Raw genomic sequence first — 20,499 nt, 5'->3', positions numbered from 1 at the left:
CAATAACTTGTGTGCCACCGTTCAGGGTCTCTGTTACCTGTGGCCCTGAGTGAGAATTCCAGCTTCACTTAAACTTGTGCTGTATTTGGCTTTGTCCTTACTTTTCACATGTTGGCATGCCACTGTTACTGATGCTAAACATCACAAGGACTTGGTGTGTTTAAGGTTACAAAACCGTGTCTACTAGATGCATATGGAGAGTGCTGCTTATTAATCGTTGTGTTTAATAGCTGGGGGAGCGCCGTGAAAAAATGCACTGTGGTTTCTGTGAGTTGTCTGAGGATCGTGGTAATTAAGTATTTCGGATGCTTGTGAAACATGCTTTTTGTGGAGGTGACTGAAAATCTGCTCATTTCTGCTCTCTGTCCACGTTACATGCATATTAAGGATGCAGCAAAGGATTGAGAGGGGCGAGAAGAGCAAACCATGTTTGCAGCTTCTTAGTCTGTGCTGAAGGTGTCCAGGATTCCGTGTGCCCGTGGCATAATGTGGAGTAGCTTTAAGGCTGAGTTGGTATTTGTTTGGCTGCAGCAGATACCCAAGGCTGCCAGGGCAGGAGGGTGTAACCAGAGCCCTGTGGGCTCTGCTTTGCTCAGGCTCTTGGCTGCCCTTTCAGGATGTGTCCTGAGCACATGCAAAGCTGCCGAGTGGTGCGTATCTGATCTGGTGACCCCACACACCTTTCTGGCTTTCCCAACGCACACCTTGGCTATTGATTTCCAAAGACAGACTTGCACAGTACAGAGATGGGAATAACTCTTCAGGTGCAAGTTTACTTGATCATAAACGGAGTAGTCATCTCTGTGTGTGTGTTGGTTTGTTTCTGGAGGTGAATTATCTCTAGTTAGTGATATCCTTGATAGAAGGAGATAAATTAGTGTGCTTAGAGTAAGGGGTGAAGGGAAGCTACAGTAAACAAAAGGACTGAAGCTGTATTCAATTTCGGTTGACCTTGTAATTCTCTGGGGAGCTTCATGCGAATAACCTTTGTAGGACGGAACAGCTGCCAAAGAGATGACGCTCGTTTTACAGTTTGCATTAAAGGGTTTTGGGGAAAAACAAAAAAGTTTCTTGCTTTCAGCAAGTATGAGATTATGATCATTAAAAAGTTCGGATCTGTTTATGTAGATTACGAACACAAAATCCAGTGTAGCTAATCCTCTCTCTAAGAAAGTAAATCAGTTGTCCTTGATGTAATTAAGATGATGACTTCTCTTTAAGCTGCTGCTCTGTGACTTTTTTAACAAGGTAACTTCCATACAGCAGTAAGCTTATACAGGTCCTGGATAGAGTTATTATTTTGTGGCTCTTCTGCCTGCAGCTGAGAAAGCTCTCTTATCTGCAGTGCCAGACAGCTCCTTGAGGGGCAAAAGTTAACCATAGGAAAGGATGCTGCTCTCAACAATAAATTGATAAACTGGTGTCCTTATTGAGACTCTGCAAGCTCTTGATGGGCTTTAGAGAGGGATAGCAGGTGGAGATGCAAAGGGAAGTTAGGCACATCTTTGCCAGAAAGAGCAGTTTTAATATTTAATCACTGGTGACATGAATCTTGACCAGATGAATAACTTTCAAGTTTCTGTCCTGTGCAATGTGAGAAACAATCCTATTTTTTTATAGCTGCTGAATGTCACTGCACTGAAGTTTTGTACAGAGGTCCCTAAGGAAGCATTTAGTAGAGTTAGGAAGTCAAGATGATGTGCTGTGCTGTCAGCTGGCAGGGTTGTTCAGGGTGTGAGGGAGGATGGCTTTAGCACCAGTGATGCTTTAAGTTGGGATGTTCTGTTCTTCAGAAACTGCTGAGGAAAGTTGTTGGTTCCATCTTGGAATATTTTGGTGGCTGACTTGAGTAAGATAGTTTAATATATGCAGGGGAAAAGTAACACTTTATGTATTTTGACTTCTGTCTTTGATATTTTTTTCTATTCTTTTTTTTTTTTTTTTTTAATATATATAAAGGGTGAGTTTCTTTTGAGTGTGGGGGACTGCAAGATCCAACCCCCAAATTAATGTACTGCTCTACAAAGACAATTTCAGTAAGTTGTCTAGCTTGCTCAGTATGGTAGCTTGGCTAATGCCCTCATCTATAATTTATCATGGATTGTGGCGTATGTCCTCACAGTCTTTTGCAGACAGATGTGAGCCAATGTGCCAGTGTGATTAGAAGCCATGTGCCTATGATTAGGTGAGGCCAAAACCAAGCTGTTAAACTGGACCCTTGTCATGGCTTGCTAATGTGGGTCTGCTGCCTGGCTATGTGACATTAAGATATTTTCAAATGCAGGTGGAAAAAGCTGATGTCCTTCTGCAGAAGATGGAACCCTCTTTTGATTAGACAGGTAGAGACTGGTATGTCTTGGTTTAATTTGATGTAGTTTAGATATATGACAGGTATTTATGAAGGTGTTGAACTATTGCCTCAACGAGGATTTGCTGCCTTGCTCTTTTTAATTGGTGATGACACAGGGTAGGCCACCCAGCTCTGGGTGTGGGAAGTTTGCAGTAAGTTTGAAAACTAACCTGACACTCGAAGTAATGATCATGCTTTAACTCCCTTGATGGTGTTGGGGGATCGCTGGTGCAGTTTAAGCTCACCAAACTCTCTGTTTGGATCATGTTAACTAACTTTTATGCGTAGCTGTATTTGCTTCGTGCACGGTTAAACACCCATTTACACATGTGTTATAAACCCAGTCGCTGGAAATAACATAAGGCTTCCCCTTTTTGATTCAGTAGACCCAAACTGCTCAGCATGTAGAAATGTGTCTTAACAAGCCAGCGAGGGTCTCAATAATTGTAGTGTAGAATTACAGGATTGTTAAGGCTGCAAAAGACCTCTAAATTCATTGAGTCCAACCAAGAAATGGTAGTAGTTAGTCTGTGAAGTGACCCGTGGCTTTCTCCAGTGGGGGCATCTGGCTGGAGTGTGTTTGGAAACACTCTTCAGCCGGTGCCCTGTGGATGGAGAAATGAGCTGCAAGGGCAGGGACGAGCGGAATCCTGGAATTGTAAAGGAGATGTATCAGAAACTCGGCAGCTGGAGCCTTGGGCTGTCCCAGCAGGTGTGGGGCTGCAGTGTAGCAAAAACCCCGGAGCAGTGGCTGCCGGCTCCCCTTTAGGGCCGGGAGAGGCTCCTTGGGAGGGAAAAGGGCTCCAGGATCCCGGGGTTTCCCCTCAGGCACCCAGGTAGATGGTGGAGGGTCCTTCGTTTGGCGAGGTCAGGTGTTAATAAGATCCCAGTGCTACAGAGCTCCACTCGTGGTAGGGGAAGGCAGCAGGAGACAGAACCCCGCAGTGGTAGCAAATTCTTACCACAGCGACTGCAGCCTGACTCCAGATGCCAAGAGCACAAGAGAAATCTAGGAGCTGCACCCAACCCCTTCCGCCAGCCCAAATCTTGTGATAGGTCTGCCCTTCCCAGAGGAATCCCCAAGTAAAGAGAGAGAGTAGCCGGCTGCACCCCTCCCTTGAGCTTGGCAACTTCTTTTGTCTCCCTCAAGTACCCGGTCGTTTTTCTCTCCTAGCAACATATGGTAGAAAATTACCTGAGAGAAAGAACAAAAGGTGAAAAACCTAAACCCCAACACCTACCTGTCCCAATACTAGAAAACTGAAGTTCCTTCTCCCACGGGGTAAGCTGTTGTCACAAAAACTGAGAGGTTTTTGAATGACAATGCCACGAAATATTTGCTGATGGTTTTGCACAAGTTTTGTAGATTTCTGGTAGTAGCACTTGATTTCCAAGCTTTACTTCAAGTACTACAAAAGCCTGTAATACTCAACCAGAGAAGTAATTGCTCAGCAATGGTGTAGAGAATTAAAAGAGCAGAAAATGTAGAATAAAAATTGTCTGACAGCTTAATAAGTTAGCGAAAGAAAGTAATGAATTTGTGGTTCCCCCCAATAAACTTATTTTAATCCTCCTTGATGCTGTATGTGCTCACCTATTTAAATAAAGTTCTCACATTTTGGTAAGTAAAACAGGTGCTGCTGAGGACTAAATACCTGGTTGGTCATGAAAAGTAATTTTTTTTCCAGTTTGTAAAGGTGAGTGGAGGAATGCTGCCCTGCTTGGTGGTATGTTTTGGGTGAAGGCTCATCATTACCCCAAGTGGTACTGGATCAGTTTGAACACACCAGGAGTAGTTGTATGAATGCTGTGATATTGCCAAGACAGCTCTTGCAGTGAAGGGGTCTGCTTTCTCTTGGAAGGAATCTAGTGAAGCAGAATCACGTGGAGTCCTCTAGTTTTATAGACAAGTGTCAACATACTCATGGGGCAATGAACAGCGATAGGAAGCAGTGTCGTATGTTTGTGCCTCCATTTTTGAACTTCCATTGTTAATGACTCTCTGTAGCAGGGGGAGGTTGTAAAGCAGGAACTGAGTTTGAGGCAATGCAGTGTAGTTCTTGCCTTCATGTGACCTTGGCTGACCATTTGATGGACTTCAGTACAACTCAGGCTGCCATTCACTGAGAAGAATCTGTAATTGAAATTCTTGGTATCACTTGGAGTGAGGTACTGATATTCAGGCTTGGGCAAGAACTTAGCAAAATACCATATCCAACAGCATTTTTATTCCACTATATCATTACAGAGTCTGTAAGCCCTCTGAAGGTCCACGTTATGAAACCAACCAGACAAGACAGTGATTGAATGGGTTTCTTCGCACAGGCAAAGCACAGCTCCTTCTGAGTCGCAGCTGAACCAGCAGCCTTTTCTATGGACCCTAAATCATGAAACCTCCAGCCAGCATAGCAACCAGAGCAGCTGGATGCTGACTCTCCAAGTAAACACACAAATACCCAAGGGTCCCAGCCTACTTATGTCGTGTCTTTGCTGTCAGTGTGCATGCTGATGAAGTGAGAAGACTGATTTATGAATTGACAGTTGCATGTCCCTGCAGATAAGGGTGCATCACAAATTAGAATGGAGAATGTATTCCTGTTCTTGTTCTCGTTTGTTGTTGCTCCTTTCTCAAACTTTGTTCTTCGGTACTTTAGCATTCCATACCAAGTCTTCTCTCGGTTTACAAAAACTTCATAAAAAAGGCAAGCTCTTCCTTTCCTTCTGCTTCTTTCTCTCCCAGACTTAAAGGGTTTTATTTGCCACTCAGCTTTGTTATTTTGGGGATATAGAGAGCTGTGTGGGATAGACTGAGAAAAAGGTTGTTTAAGGACTATGCAAGACCTTGTAACACAAGCAAATAGCATTTTTCATGAGTGTTGTGTGGGTTGTTCAGAGTGACTGGCTGTTTTGATCAATTCTCATGGTGCACCGTTCTTACTGTCGGTAATGTGTAAATGTCTTCAATGGCTTCCATTTAAATGTGGCTGAAAAGTCAAGGCTCACGCTTACAACCTTGACTGAGGGCTGCTAGTAGCTTTATCACTTTGTTAAACTTGGCCTGAGGGAGCGAGCTCGGGGCTTTTTTGCGGTCGTTGTACAGGGGTAATAGCCCATCAGACTGGGGATATTTCATGCCTCTTGTGGAGCCTTGAATAGGAGATACCATGACCGCCTGACCTGGAAGGTGGGGCAGAGTGTGACCTCAGGAGAGGTTGGTCGATGGTGCAGAACGGGAAAGTAGTTCATGCACCAGATGAGCCACAAAGATGATTAAAACATGATTAGGGGGCTGGAGCATCTCCTGTGCCTGGAGAGACTGAGGGAGCTGAAGTTTAGCCTGAAGAAGAGATACCCCAGGTGGGGTCTGATCAGTGTTTATAAACATAGAGTGGAAGGTGTAAAAGAGATCTCTCCAGACTCCTCTCTGTGGTACACAGTGACAGGACAAGGGGTCGTAGGCACAAGTTGAAAGAGGAAATTATTTCTGAGCGTTGAACCCCAAATCTACACATATACTGTGAGGCTGGCTGAACACTGGAACAGGTTACTTGGAGAGGTTGTAGAATCTCTGTCTTTGGAGGTACTTTAAACTCAACTGGGACAGGTCCTGGACAGCTTGCTCTGGGTGACTTGATCACTAGAGGTGCCACCCAGCCACACCCATTCCGCGATTCGTGGTGTCTGTTTGCCTCCTGTGTTGGTACTTGGCTCTAGTCCTCAGCTAATCCAATTATGCCACTTGGTAATTAGCTGAAACAGACCATATTGGCGGAGTGTGCAGCCAGGGAGAAGGTGTTGGTGTTCATCATCAAGTGCTTTTGACTTGCACGTTGTGCTGCATTTTTGGCTGGGTAGAGAGTCATTTGTCTGCAGCAGATGTTTCCTCCTTGTGCTCCGGTTCGGATCTCGTTTAAGTCCAAGAAGCGATAGAGCAAATCTGTACTACAAATCTGAAGTACTACAGTGCATCTGTGAATGCTTTCCCCCTGGTGATGGAACATATGGAAATAATGCTTATCTTGATTTAGATAAGCAATTGCCTTTCCTGTACAATCAATCCGTGCTTAGTAGGAGTAGAAGCAGACACATAATATTACAGGACTTATAATTTGTCTTTTCCAACGCTCCATAAGCCTATGCAGAAACAAATGGAATGGAAAGTTGGGTTAGATGTGAGATTAGTAATTGCTAATAGTTCATCATTTTTAGTCTCTACAGGAAACTTGTGGAAACAAAGCCTTAGGCACTGAAGGGAAGAAACACAGAGTTTGTAGCAGAATTGCTGCTGCACATTCCGCCTGGGTCAGATGCACTCCTAAAGCTCGCTCATCTCTTTTGCGTTTTCAGCAACCCAAGGAAAGTTGGTTTAGTGTCCCAGCCAAGTGTTTGCTGAGGATTCTTCCGGGAGTGGAGGGGCTGCATCTCGTGTGGGGATAATGTGATTCTTGTCCCTTGCTCAGGTTCTTTTTCCAGATCCTCTTAGAGAAGCCTTCCTTGTGGGAATATGTCTCTGCTAGTAGCTGTTGTAACAGGGTTGAGGTAGTGGGTAGATTTACTTCTGTTGAACTTGGAATTAATTTACTTCTTTCAGCTGTGGATTGAAAAGCTGACTAGAAATGATGAAACTTTCTTATTTTCAGTTTATTTTTTTTCTTGCAATCCAGTCTGCTACTTGTGTTTATGAACTTGAGAAATGTGTCATGTAACTTTGTTTAACAAACTTCCCTTATAACAGTGCGAGCCTGTGAGCCTTGCTGCCGTCAATCCTTCTCACTTTTCTCTCTTTGATTTCTTCTCTTATCGGCCTTTGCTCATGGAGTGCCAAGAGACTTTTACTTTGCCACAGGTATTGTTTTATACTATGGGGCTTTAGCACCTATTTTTTACTTTGTGTGTGCTCTTCTCTTTCACGAGCAGTCGTTTGAAAATGCAAATGCAGTGTTTTCTTTATAATGAGCTCTTCAAGCTGTAGGTTTTTCTCTTCCTTCTTGTGGCAAGCTCTTTGGTATTGCTGTAGGGATTTCTGTAATTGGATGCCTGAGACCTGTTTAAGAAATTAATACACTTTAAAATATATTAGACTTTAAAACTCTGGATATTTGAGCAGACATTGAGTTTCAGGGCTGATTGTAGGTTTGTGCCATCCTTGTCCGTTGCACCGAGTACATTTATGTTCTGGGTGGGGGCTCCCTCTAGTGAGATGTTCCTTTGTCCGCTTGGTTCAGATGAATTCAACCCGGTTTTTTTTCAAGTGCAGTTTTGGCGAGATCGGTCTAATTCGGTTTTTTATCCTTGTGTAAGCTGTAAAGCCCCTTTTCCTTAGGAGCGATCTGGAAGGAGTTGTAAACAAAGCTGAGGGCTAGGACTGCCTGTTTTCTCTATTGGGTGTGAAGAGCGCAGGTAATCAACCTCATCCTACTTCAAGCTGTGGCTCTTTGAACTCTTTCAGTTGTTCTGAACATGACTGAAGGACCAAAGGATGATGTAGGAGGAAGAGCTAAATGAAATTGGATTGTATAGGCAGAGGGGTAGAAAGATGATGGGTGATTCTAGAGGGGAAAAGTGGGGGTGGGACATGAACGTTCAGCTGTTTCTGCTGAAGATTTTCAGCTGTAATGTCTTACTGAGGCTGGGGCAGAGGAGACAAGAGGAGGACCTACAGCAGTGTTTCCACTTTTGTGTGTCATAAGTAATAGCTTAATCCCCCAGATTTTGGTAAGGATTTACCAGGATCAACTCCATGCTTCGTGAGTGTGTGTGCAGAGATGATTTAGTGAGGATTGACTTCACTTTCTCGTAAGAGTTACAATCAACTTGTTTGCAGGACTGAAGTTAAAACAGAAATAAAAGCTGTCTTACTTAATAAATTATTTTAATAATACTAGAAAGCTGTACGAGCAATCTTGCAGTATCTTGATCCATTTCCTAGCAGACGTTTTCTCCATCAGAGAACATCGCTGCCTCCTCGTCCAAGTGCCTGCACACGTTCTTGTTCCCTCCTCTCTGGAGCACGTCCCCCCGCAGGCAGCGCTGGCGCAGGTGCCTCAGGAAGCTCTTGATGGAGGCAGAGCTTTCCTTGTCTTGGCCGATCACCTCGTCATGGAGCGGGGAGCTCCTTGGCCGTGCCGAGCGTGTCCAGCCTTTCTCCTGGGAGGCACAGGGCGGGGAGCGGGATGAAGAGGGGCAGAGGGGCTGCGGGGCTGGGCCCCCTTGGGCTCTCCTGGGCAATCCGGCTGCCCCAGGCTGCAGCTTGTGTGGAGAAGACCTCGGGCACGTTCTGTCTCGTCCCGGTGGCGTCCCGGTGGCTCAGCCTGTCCTCGTTTCCTCCTGGGAGGAAGGCGGCCGAGCCCCACCTCTGCCCCTGGGCCGGGGGAAGCGGCAGAGGCCCCTCGGTGCCCGCCCAGCCTCTCCTCTGCGCGGGGGCCGGCGCTCCTCACCCCGCGGGCTGCAGCCGCCGGCCCCCGGCACCGTCCCGCCCGCCCGCTGCCCGTCCCTCACCTCTCTCCGCCGCCTCCGGGCTTTTCCCCGCAGGCTGCGGCCGAGGCACAGCGCGGCCAGCAGCAGGGCCAGGGCTAAGACGGGGCAGCAGCGCAGCCGCACGGAGCAGAGGCCGGCGCTGCCCGAGTCCGGCCGGCGCTGCCCGTCCTGGGCCCGCACGGGCAGCCGCGCCGCGCTCCCGGCGGGACAGCTGCGGGCTCCGGCCGTGCCGGGGAGCAGCGAGGCCACGCAGAGCCCCAGCAGCACGGAGAGCCCCGGGCGGAGCATGGCCGAGCTGCCCGAGGAGCTGCGGTCCCAGACCCCGGGCTGTGCCCGCGGGCTGTGAGCGAGGTGGTGGCATCAGCTGCGATGTCACAAGGCTCTTTATTGCGTGACAGCCAGAGGCTGGGAATGTCAAAGCAAGGCCGGACCAGAGGGTCTGAGCTTGTGGATGTCTCAGCCTTCTGCGTTGTCTCACCGGTGTGGGACAGGTTTCAGGAGCCTGGGGATGTGTTCCCTGTGTGCTCAGCAAGGAGCTGCTGGCGTGTCCGAGTTGGTACTCTTGAGTCGATGGAAATGGAGGGTAAGACTAGAGGGACAAAATTTGTTTGGACTGCTTGTATTTTCTCACTAAATATTGTGGACTCTTTGCTTACCAACAATGTTTACTTGTTTTGAAGATTTGAAATTGATTCACCTTTTGTTTTCCTCAGCAAATGAGTTCTATTCCTGACCAGCAGGCGAACTCAAGCTTCTTGAGTCTTATGTTGGAAGGACTTTGAAAAAAGTAATAGTAAAAGTGATAATCTTCCCTCCTCCGTTCATTTCTGGTGATGTGCATGTCTAACTTGGTGAAGTGCTGGGCAGTATGTTTGTGAAAGGGTTTAAGGTAACTGAGCTGTTCTGTAGACTGAATCGGATATAAGTGAAGTGATTCGGCGATGCAAAAATCATGAGAGTTTACAGGAATAAGGGTCCTATGGTAACATTATTTAGTAACAAATCTGTTGCAAGCTAGTGTATGTTGTCTTCACCGCCTGCCTCCTCCTAGCTGAGCAGTTTAAGGTGCCACAGCTCCAAGTTTAAATTTTGCATGGATTTTTTTTTTTTTTTTTTCCCCCCCCAGGCTTGTTGTCTAGCTACGTGTCTTCAGAAGTCATTCTGAATTTTGGGGCTGTTGGCAAATGGCGTGCTTGTGTATTTTTGTACTCATTTGGTACAATTCTGGATTGGCAAAGTTATTACGCTGGTTAGGAGGGTAATCTTAATTCCTCAATTTATTTTTGCAATTTACACCCTCGTGATTACCAAATAAAATTAACTTGATGGATCTCACTCCACAAATATATATGTTTCTACAGGTTTGGGTTTTTTTTACAGTAACCAAATGGTATGTGGATAAGGATTCAGTGCTTCCCACTAGCTTGTATTTGGAAACAATAAGCAAGCAGCCTGGTTTTAGGGCAGTGCTGGTGTCTCTGTGGGTTACCGGTGCCCTCTCGAGGTGAAACCGAAAGATGCTGCAGTCTGACAGCGGCGGTCACCTGCCTGTTCAGGGCTTGTAAATGATGACCCCGGACCCACACGTATAACCTGGTTTTTCTGCTTTCTTGGTTTGTAGGTGAAAACGCTAAAGAAGATCTGCAGGGGAAGAAAAGCCTGAGTGAGAAAGTTTCCCTCTACAGAGGTGACATTACGCTGCTTGAGGTTGATGCCATCGTTAATGCTGGTAGGTGGTTAAATATTTTATGTAGCTATGGCTTGAAAATCCTTTATAGCTCCATGGTGCAAGTGAGAACTCTGAAAAGTTGCCTAAAACTGGTGCGTCCTGTGGGGATCCGTTGGAAATACGGCTTTTTCCCCAGTTCCTTCGTATTGCATCATTTCATCCTGTGTGCATTTATTGCGGCAGGGATTATTGTGAAACTTCTATAGCATGGTGGCCATGAAGAAATTAATGATCTCGTGTCCATCTTTTGACTGAACTTGGTTAGCTGAGCCTTCACACTTTACATTGTAGAAGGCTCATTTCTGTTACTAAGCCAATGCAGTACATTCCAGCCTGCTTTTATAAATCAAGCCGTTTGTGGGCTAGGTAATGTGAGAACTTGAACAACGAGGTGATAGGAAAACAGAATTTGGTTTATGTGGTTCTCATGTTTGCTTTCTTGTTGGGAGATTGTATTTTTCAAGTTTTTGGCTGTGATCTACAGAGTTTTAAGTGTTTTAGTATCTCTTCATGCTCAGTGAGCGTGTCTCCGTGTGTGCAGCTGAGGTGAGGAACTGTGTGTAGCATCTTGTGACCAAAAAAAGGAAATGCCCATGCAGTTAATTAATTAGTGTATTAGATTTTAATAAGATAGATCATTTTTTGTAAAGAAATGATGGGACAGTTTACCCCTATGCACGTACCCATGACCAAATCTTGCTTGCACTTTCCATTCCAAAAAGAGTGTGTGGTTTGTGTGTCCCGAGGACGAAATTTTTTTCCCCCTGGTATTTGAGTGGCATTGACTAATTTTCAAGAAGTAATTTTGGCGGTACTCATTTCTTGGAAGGAAATGTGCTGCAGTATCTTCTCTGTGATGGAATAAAGTTCAGATATTCCCAGGGCTGTAATGGCCAAAATTGATGTGTTTGCTTCTCAGAGGAAAATGCCGTGTGGAGCTAGTGGTTCATGTGTGTAAAGAGCACAGGAATGTTTGCTCACACAGTGTACAGAGTAGTGAACAGACTCTCCCGGACTGATTGATTGTGTGACGTCCCACTTTGCCAGTGGACTCTGCTAATGGGTTTTGTGAAGTACAGGTGGAATCCTTAGCCATTTCAAAATAAGTTTTTGCATTCCAAGTACTGAGGCTGGTACTCCCAGGCAAAAAAAAAAAAAAAAAAAAAAAATTAATCTTCTAGCTTACTGATGCACAAAAGCCTTCCTAAATAACAAACACTACAGTAGCATCCATGTAGCATGATCCTCTCCTCACTGCGTTGACAAGGCCACTGAAGCTTTCATATTTTAATATTTTTTCCTCATTCTTTTTTGAAGATGATTTTTCCAGCACTGCTGTTGCTGACTTCCTTACTTTATTGCTTTCCAGTAAGTCAATATTAGCATACTTCTCTCCATTTATATTTAGCTTCTCTTTGTTCATAGGCCCCCCCCCCACCCTTGAATTACAGACTGGAACTTGTTAAGGATTAGCTTTAGAATAGGAATACTTCACTTTTCTTGATTTAATTCCCCCTTTAATTCTCCTGAAAGGTCCAAAAAACCTATATCCCAGACTGCAAATGATATTATCTGCCTATAAACCTATTATCTGCCTGCCATCCTGGTGAGAAATCCATCTCTCTGAGCAGAAAAGAAAAGGAATCAAATTAACACGTATTGATATGCTATTCTGAGAAAAAGTTTAAAGGCCACTCAAAACAGATTGAGGTTGAAACTCCTGAAGAGGGACATAACACTCTGAAAGTATCTAGAAAGCTTTTGGTAAAAAATAAGTTGTTTCTACTGTTGTCTTCTGTACGCTGAATTTGGGCTTAAAGGGAGATTCAGATTAGATGTTGGCAAAGCTGCTTATGGAAAGGAACATGTTTATACAGTGATACTTTGTTGTATCAGACTGACACAAACAGCAGTCCTAGAGCCAGGGCATTGGTACAGGTGGATTTTAAAAATTCTTCCAACTCTTTGGTAACCTTCTGTAGTTCCTAAAGGGCATAATATGTTAACTGTCATGAGCTACTAATAAGTTTAGGTTAAAATACTAACCTACAGTTTCTTTGGAAAAACCGTATGCTCTCTATATGTCAGTGCAGTAATTAAGTCTAAGCCTTTGATTTGCTCATGGTTTCAGTGTTGCTTTTTTTCTTTTACCCTTTCAAACTGTGGGGGATGGCTGCAAAGCTACACAGGGAAGGTGTTTTGGTTCAAGATCCATATTATTTATGCAAAACATCTGCTGTGCTGAGATTCTTTTTAAATCCAACAGTTTCAGTGAAAGTGTAGTGTCTCTTAGATGGTATTTAAGCCCATGTTTCTGCACCATATGATGCTTTTGCAAAGAACTGTTTTTTTTCCATTGTGTTTTCTTCTGCAACTGAAGTTATCCAAGCCTCAAAGACATAAAGCAGTAAGTAGCCACAGTACCAGTTTCTGTGTGTAAGTGGAATAAAATGCTGCCTGTTGAATATGGAACAGGAGATGGATTTTTGGAGATAAATCTGTGTAAAATCTTTTTATACTTAATGCTTTTTGACTACCTCAAATGTTTATGATGGACTCCCTCCTATCTGTTGCAAGCTGTGGGTTAGGAAAGGGGGGAAGAGACCCTCTGGAGACTTTCTCTCTGAATTTAGAAATTCCATTAACTGTCTCCTGTAATAAATAGTTTAAAATACAGCAAGTCATATCCAAATTAAAACTACAGGAAGACACAGGTTGCATGTTTATATTGACTTAAGTGAAGAAATAAACATGCTTGAAGTAAAGGGAATGGTCGGGCAAATTCTGGGGCTGTGGAAGAGGTTCCAGGTGGTTCAGATTGTCTCCAGATTTGGATGCAAACATACTGGCAAAAAGAAAAAAAGGCGTGTTCTCAAATATGTAAGGAAGAGATGAGACATAAATTAATATAAATGGTGATCTTCTGTAGCTAAATATCAGGATATCATTGATGAACACTGCTGCAAAAGCATCCTTTTTTTGTCCTAGACTTTTAGCAGACAAATTGAACGTTGCTTACTTTCCAAAAATACTTTATATATAGTTTGTGTCTTAGCTCATTGTCAAAAGAACCGCATCAAAACAGCCTCTTTGAAATCATTCAAGACTAGAGCTAGGAACTGAGATGCATTGTGAGAGAAAAAGGAGCTGATGTGCCATTTTGCTAAAATTGATGTCAATTATCTACCCCTGTAAATGTCTTTTCCTTACACAATGGTTTCCTAAAACTTCCTCGCTACTGATTGCATTGCAGACAGGTATTAGTTTAACTTCATATTTTGCTTAAGGTGTCCTGTTATGCCATTTCCTTCACACATTTTTTTAAAGGATTCAGGTAAGACTTGTATGAAAATCTTATTTTTACTCCCATATCCTCCTCTGTGCTTTGTCAATACACTCAGAGAATGTAAACAGGCTCTCCTTGAGGCATGTGCTTACTGCATTAATCTGTGCTGACTGGCCTTTTTAACAGATTAAATGTTCCTGGATGTCACTTCATCCTGATGCCAAAAGTGCTTCAAGCACTTGGAAGCCAGATAACCACAATTAGCCATCATCTGACTAAACCATCAGAGCAGAGCTCCGAGAGGGTGTGGTGTGTCTGTGTCTAGGGAGGGCAGAGAGGGGCCACTTATTCCCTCTGGCAACCCCAAATACAGAAATCAGCAGTAAAGGCCTGAGTAAGGCTTGAAAAACAACTTCTTCAATATTTATAGTACCAACTGAGCAGTGGAGGGCTACATTTCCTCTGCATTTTTGGCGAGGAGAGCTGTGTTGTTATTTCTGTCCCGTGCAGTAACTGTCTGAGGTTGGTACGGGAGTGGCATTTTGGGAGTGGGTGTGACGGGGATGCCTGTGTGCCTCACACACCTTCAGCAGCAGTTCATCACTACTGACCTCAGGTATTCATTCCCTTCCCACCTGTTCATAAATCTTGCTGTCCACTTGTAAGATAAGGAGGCATGTACGAATATGCTTGTGAGGGAGTTTTTGCTAGGAGGAAGAACAAAGGGAAACCATTATGTCAGGGGGAAAAAAGGATTCTCCTTATTTTTATCTGACAGGGAGGAGGAAAGATGATGACTTGCAGAACACTAGAAGAGATAATATTTCTTCTGATCTTTGAAAAATATTCTTGGTATCAGCACCAAAGTATGGTACTGAGAACAGAAACCTTTAATCTTCAGGAAGAAGGAAGATGTTCACGTCTATTCAACTAGATATTTCTGGTAATAGGTCTGTACTACTGCATCTACGTTTGCAATTAGAGAGTTGCTACGGTTATAGCAACTAGGTGTCTCCCTTTAAACTGTATTTGAGTGCTGGAATCATTTCTCTAATACTCAAAAAAAATCAGGGAAGAAACTCTCAGTTTGTAAAATGAATATCTTTTCTATGTGACAAAACAAACATGATTTGAAATAACATAAGTATCATAAGTAAACAACTCTTTATGTCCCATTTTTATTAAGCCCTGATGCTGGAATTTAGTTACTGAGCCTCACATAGCTCAAGGAGAGGTTTCCTCTGCAGGAAAGCTCCTTCCTGTGTGCAGTGAGTTGGCTCAGCTGGGAATGCTGGTTTGACAGGCACAGGTAGGTTCCTCAGCTTCCTTGGCTCCGTGTGCAGGGCCAGCCGAGGGAAGGAGCATGGAGGTGATGGTTTCCTGTGCTTTAAGAGGCAGAGTTGTTTCCAGGGAGAGGATTACAGCTGAGTTTTTAAACAAATTTGTACGAGTTTGGAATGCTTGTCCTGCTGTACATCCCTGTCCCGGTACTGAACATATGTGGAAGTGAAAAATATTCCATTTTAAATGCAACTTTTTTATCTGGAGATGGCAACATACTTTCTTCCAGATTCATCATTTCCCGGCCTTGACCTTGAATATGACTGTTTAACTCAATGAGGTGTCCCTTTTTTTTTTCCCCCCACAAACTCAAAATTACACATCAAGTTAGGAGAGCTATGTATTGATACTGAGAACTGAATATATTATCAGTGAATTATGCTTATACAAATGTGTAAGTATAGGCAGGGACTGAACTCTGCCGTTCCACACAAACAGCTCGTTAATGCGCAATCAGTCACTGCAGTTGCCTTGAACTTGGTGCTTAATGAACAGGTGGGGAAAAAGGATGGATTCTAATCTGGAACAGATCTGACATCAGGCAATTTCACTGATTGCTAATCCATTTCATTTGGCAACTTAATTTATCACACAGAATTTTTATCTTGTAACTTCTGAAGTAGAAATTACTTCAGAAGTGGCCTGCCTGAATATTATGAAGGTATTTGAGTCAGTCACTGGGCCTGATCTGGTATTGTGTGTATACTTATTCTTCCCCTTTTTATTTTACAGTGACTAGTAATTCTTACTCTGAAGCTCATTTGAAATTATTCTTCTATAATTTGCCATGAAAATAAGTCCCATAACTCAAATGTTCCTGATATTGAATATGGAAGAAAAAAAAAAAAAAAGTAAAATCTGCCCTTGTAGCATTTTTGACATGGAATTTTTACATTTACTAGGACTGATTTTTTGGTGGGGTTTTTATTTTCATTTTTTTTTTCAGTTGGGCTAAACATAAATGGTTGATTATACTGGGAGCTTCTTAGCAAGCTTGCTGTCCATTAGAACGTTTTATAAACATACTTGACAGGTTTTATCTCCCGCGGTAGGATGGGAAAATGGAAATCTTGTATTGAAATCTCTTGTATGGAGTCATCTGGCATCTGCCTATGAAACTTACACTGTTGTAATTTCCTCTAGGAATAGAACCAATATTGCTAACCAATTGTTGTTAATTCGGTTTTCATCTTTACTGTGAGCAGACTGTGGTGTTAATCAAAGGTTTCTCAAGTTAATTTACAGTTGGCACAATTACACTTGCGTGTAAAACCCCAGACTCATTTATACATAGTCCTCACTTACTCATCAGGAAAGTCAATGTTAATAGTTGAGGGAATCGGTCATGCTCAATTGTGACATCTGTGAGTGAGTTTATTACTGCTTTCTGTAGAAAATGCTCTAAGCCTGGCTGGTGAGCAGTAGCTGTGGTTAAACTTGCCCTCTGCTTTCAGTCTAATTTCATTCCAATGCTGTTCTTCCCTGCAGTGTAATAGTCGTATTGCGTGAAAAGTCTGTGTGTAGTGGCAGTGTTTGAGAGAACGAAATGGGAGGCAAGTACTGCTGGAGGTGTGGTTTAATTTAGGTGGAGAACTGCAGCAGCTGCCTCAGTCAAACGCCGTTTGCTGTAACAGCGTGGCCGAGGAGGCTCACTCAGAATTGCACTGCAGCAACGGTGGTCGCGAAGCACTTTGAAAATATCTCAGGTATAATTAGCATCACTCAAGCATTAAAAAAAAGAGAAAGGTTTGGCAGTGCTGCAGGCGCATATCAGGGAAGAACTTTTGTTCCTTGTTCTGGGGTGCTTTGGGAAGGGGAAATGAATTGTGGTGAAGTGTTTTCTTTCCAATATCCCAGCATGTAGGTAATTGAGGTGCCTCCTCACCGGGACGTTTTCCTGTCACACTGTGCGTGGTTCCCGTGAGCCAGAGAGTCTTGGGTGATGGAATGGAGACCTAAACCTCGCTGGCCTCAAGGAGAGCTTTGCCACTCAACCTGCCATATGGCCAGGCACTGCAAGCAGATAGGCACTGCATGTTAATGATAATCAAGTGATGATCTCAGGCAGTGGGATGTGAGTGTTCAGTGACTTACTGAGAAGCCATTAAAAAAACGGTAGAGAAGGAAATGTACTTTGCGCTGGAACAATGCACTCAAAAGGCTCCTTAAACGAACAGATTGTGGGCTGAAGCACCAGGCACAGATGCTGAGGTTCAGAGCTATGCTTTTCATCTTTTCACGTTATTCTGTGCTCCCACAGAATTCTGAGTGGAATGAGAGGAGCGTGCACGATCCTTAAGTGTCTGGTACCTGGCAATCTAAAACAGTTTGACCAGACAAGTTGTGGATGCCCCATCCCTGGAAATGTTCAAGGTCAGGTTGGAGGGAAGTCGAGCAATCTGGATTAGTGAAACATGTCCCTGCTCATGGTGAGGAGGAGTTGAACTAGATGATCTTGGATTCCTTCCAAAACAGGCCATTTTGTGATTCTAGGAAATCAACCTGACACAAAGTTAATGGCCAAGTCTCTCCTCTGACAGGATTCAGCATAGTCTGTCGTCTGAAAATCTAATACAAAATGGGCAAGGTAGATGTTTTAGTAGCCTTATCTAACCTGATGGTCTGTGGTAGCTGGATTTATTTACAAGTCTGTTTTCAGTCTTGATGCTTTCAGGACAGTATCTCTTTTACCTAGACAAGTGTGTTCTCATTTCTTTGTGCATCAGTTGTCGAACCCATTTATTATCTCTGACCCCAAAGTGATTATTGATCCTTCCTGCCGTGGTTACCCTGGACTTTTTTTGTGTGTGCTCTTTATAGGGAAAAGTAGCAAAAGGCAATCAGAACACCTGTGAATTTGGATTTCTTACAAAAGCCTGTGACTTCCCTCACTTGGGGAGCAGGAGGTGGAGTGGGATGCCGTGAATCCTCTCTGACAGCAGGTGGCAATAGTGCCCCGTTATCGTAAAACCACTCCTCGGCCTGCGTACCTTAATTTTCCCGGACATAAAATCGGTGATGACTTCAGCGGAGGAAACAAAATGCATGTGTCCGAGGCGTGCTTGTTGGATCGGCCGTCGATACAGCTCGTGCTTATTAAATGCCGACTCCATTCCATTATGTGTGTTCAGTGTGTGTTTGAAATAGAGCAGGAGACAGGCGTGGTTTGGAAGAACTGTAAGCATCTGTTTTACTTCACAGAGGAAAATATTTTGGAGAGACCTCGCTACCAGCCTGTCTTATCATGCATTTGACAGTGCAGCTGTCATCCTGACTGCGCCGATGGAGCGGAGTGGTGTAAGGAACTACTCAAGGTCGTCTTGAACAATTATGCTTCGTTTCATAATATTAAATCCACTTTTAATCAGGACTTGTGGGGGATTATCTGAAGGATTGCGGGGTTTTTAAGCCGATAGTTGCAACAGTGTGTTGTCAGTCAAGACAGGCGTGCAATGCTGTGGGTTTTTTCAAGCTTTTGCATTTAAAAAAACCCAAACCAGTCAAGTAATTTCCAAATGTTGGGACACAGAAGAGAAGACTTCTTTGAGATCTCTAGGTAGTGAGAGGTCGGCTGGTCGGCTGAGATGATCCCTGTAGTGTTAATACTGCCCTCCACACGTCTCTGTCCAGATGTATGTTCGTTGTTCCCTGCCTTTCTGTTTCTAACCATGCACACATTGGGTTTTTCTGGGTTTGCACAGATCAACACTATCTCAGTCGCTGTAAGTAGTACAGTAAGGTCAGCATGGGAATTAGCATTTCTATGTGCAACGTAATCTCGTTAAATATACGCGGTTAAGTATGGAACGGGGGGAAGGTCTGCTTTGATTGGAGCAAGTAAGCTTTAGGTTTATCTTACCTAATTTGCTAGCTGCAGAAAATCAGAGTTGATGTTCGAGACTGCTGTTGTGCAGCTGCCTGACCTCGTCTGTCTCCCCTGCATTCTCGGGCAGGAGGAGCTGCTTTTGCTTAATTCTCTTAGCTGCTGAGTCTTCCACCCTTTGCTAGGGTTTTGGGTTTGCCATTTGCTGCGGGTCTTGGAAATGTTAGTCCCTTGAAATACAGCTTCCATTACTTGTTAAATAAATAGTTATGGACTGTGAAATGCAGTTTAGGTTTTGTTTTGACCTATGGCTGTTAGCAACTGATTTTCTGAGAAAAGAAAAACATTTCTGTCTGCAAAAACACAAGTTGCTTTCTTTAGGAATTCAGAGTGCCTCTCACTTAGAAATTAGTATTGAGGGTACAGTTTGGCTTTAAAAATCCGGGCTCCGAACTCCTTTGTGTGACCCGCTGTCACAGTCATAAAAATTAGTAATGGCAGCTAAATAGACATCAAAGGTCGGTGGAAGCTTGTGAAAAGCGGTATTTGCCTGTTAATCCAAGCACAATGGCAAGTGTGTTTGTGTGCGAGGAGTAGTCACTTGTTAATATACCGTTGTTGGGATGTGTTCGGGAATTGTTTTAATTGCGGTATTGAAGGCGCTCTCCTCACAGCAGTGGGGCGATGAGATGCTGCTGCTCCCAAACCTCTTTCCCTTCACTCTGAGGTGACAGGAGCTATTCCAGGTTCACCTTAGTATCTCCAGCCTGGATTGTCACTTGCACAACGTGTGTGAATGGCCGAGGTGGGGGACCCACCCTCGGGGTACCCTGTCCCTAACACGTTCCTCCTGGATGCAGAGGAGCTGCTTGGAGCTCCGCAGCAGTCTCAGGAAGAAAGAATGACTTGGCGATGTTGTAATGGCCCCTGTTCTCAGATGGTTTCACCAGTGAAGCCTTGAAGCCTGGGGCTTTCATTGTCTATTGTGTCTGAGTGGTTGAAACTTGTGGGGGAAAAGCACCGATTTGGAGAACTTTTTAGGATTATTGCTCCTTCTCTCTTTTATCGCTTGCACGTCTGTGCCGCAGTAACTTTAATCTGGTGTGCGACATGAATCACTAAAGGATGTCTCTGTAGCACCTTCATTTTATGCTTGAAAGCCGGTTTCTGTCGAGTAATAAATAGAAATAGTTAATATCTGGCATGCCTGGTTGTGGGCAAAAAGATGGTTCTGTCAGCTATATTTGATTTGTATTTAGAATGTTTTGCATTGCAAATCCATGTTAGAAATGCTTTTTAAATTTAAAGTGCGAACCATATTGCTTTTTCAAGGGAACTGTACTCTTGTGTCGTGTGAAATAAGTTTTTATGTAAGGAAGAGGTGGTATTGCTTTCAACTCTATCAAACCAGGTTATAGAGGAGTGTAAGTCTTCCCTGTGACTTGATATGCCAAATAATAGTAGCTGGCAACCCATTCCCTTTACATTTCTAA

The 20,499-nt window shown here is 43.8% G+C and overlaps 1 protein-coding gene across 2 annotated transcripts in view; it reads left to right on the top strand.

The window, feature by feature from the left end:
- MACROD2 (mono-ADP ribosylhydrolase 2) overlaps positions 1 to 20,499 on the top strand; it is an 843,060-nt gene that overhangs the window by 9,366 nt on the left and 813,195 nt on the right. For both annotated transcript variants that reach the window (XM_058419895.1, XM_040059164.2), the window contains exon 3: positions 10,449 to 10,556. In XM_058419895.1, the coding sequence (XP_058275878.1) occupies positions 10,449 to 10,556 (108 nt within the window). The remainder of the gene's footprint in view (positions 1 to 10,448; positions 10,557 to 20,499) is intronic.

Source organism: Hirundo rustica, chromosome 3 (assembly GCF_015227805.2).
Source record: "Hirundo rustica isolate bHirRus1 chromosome 3, bHirRus1.pri.v3, whole genome shotgun sequence".
Lineage (NCBI taxonomy): Eukaryota > Metazoa > Chordata > Aves > Passeriformes > Hirundinidae > Hirundo > Hirundo rustica.
This window is presented reverse-complemented; position numbering and strand designations above follow the sequence as displayed.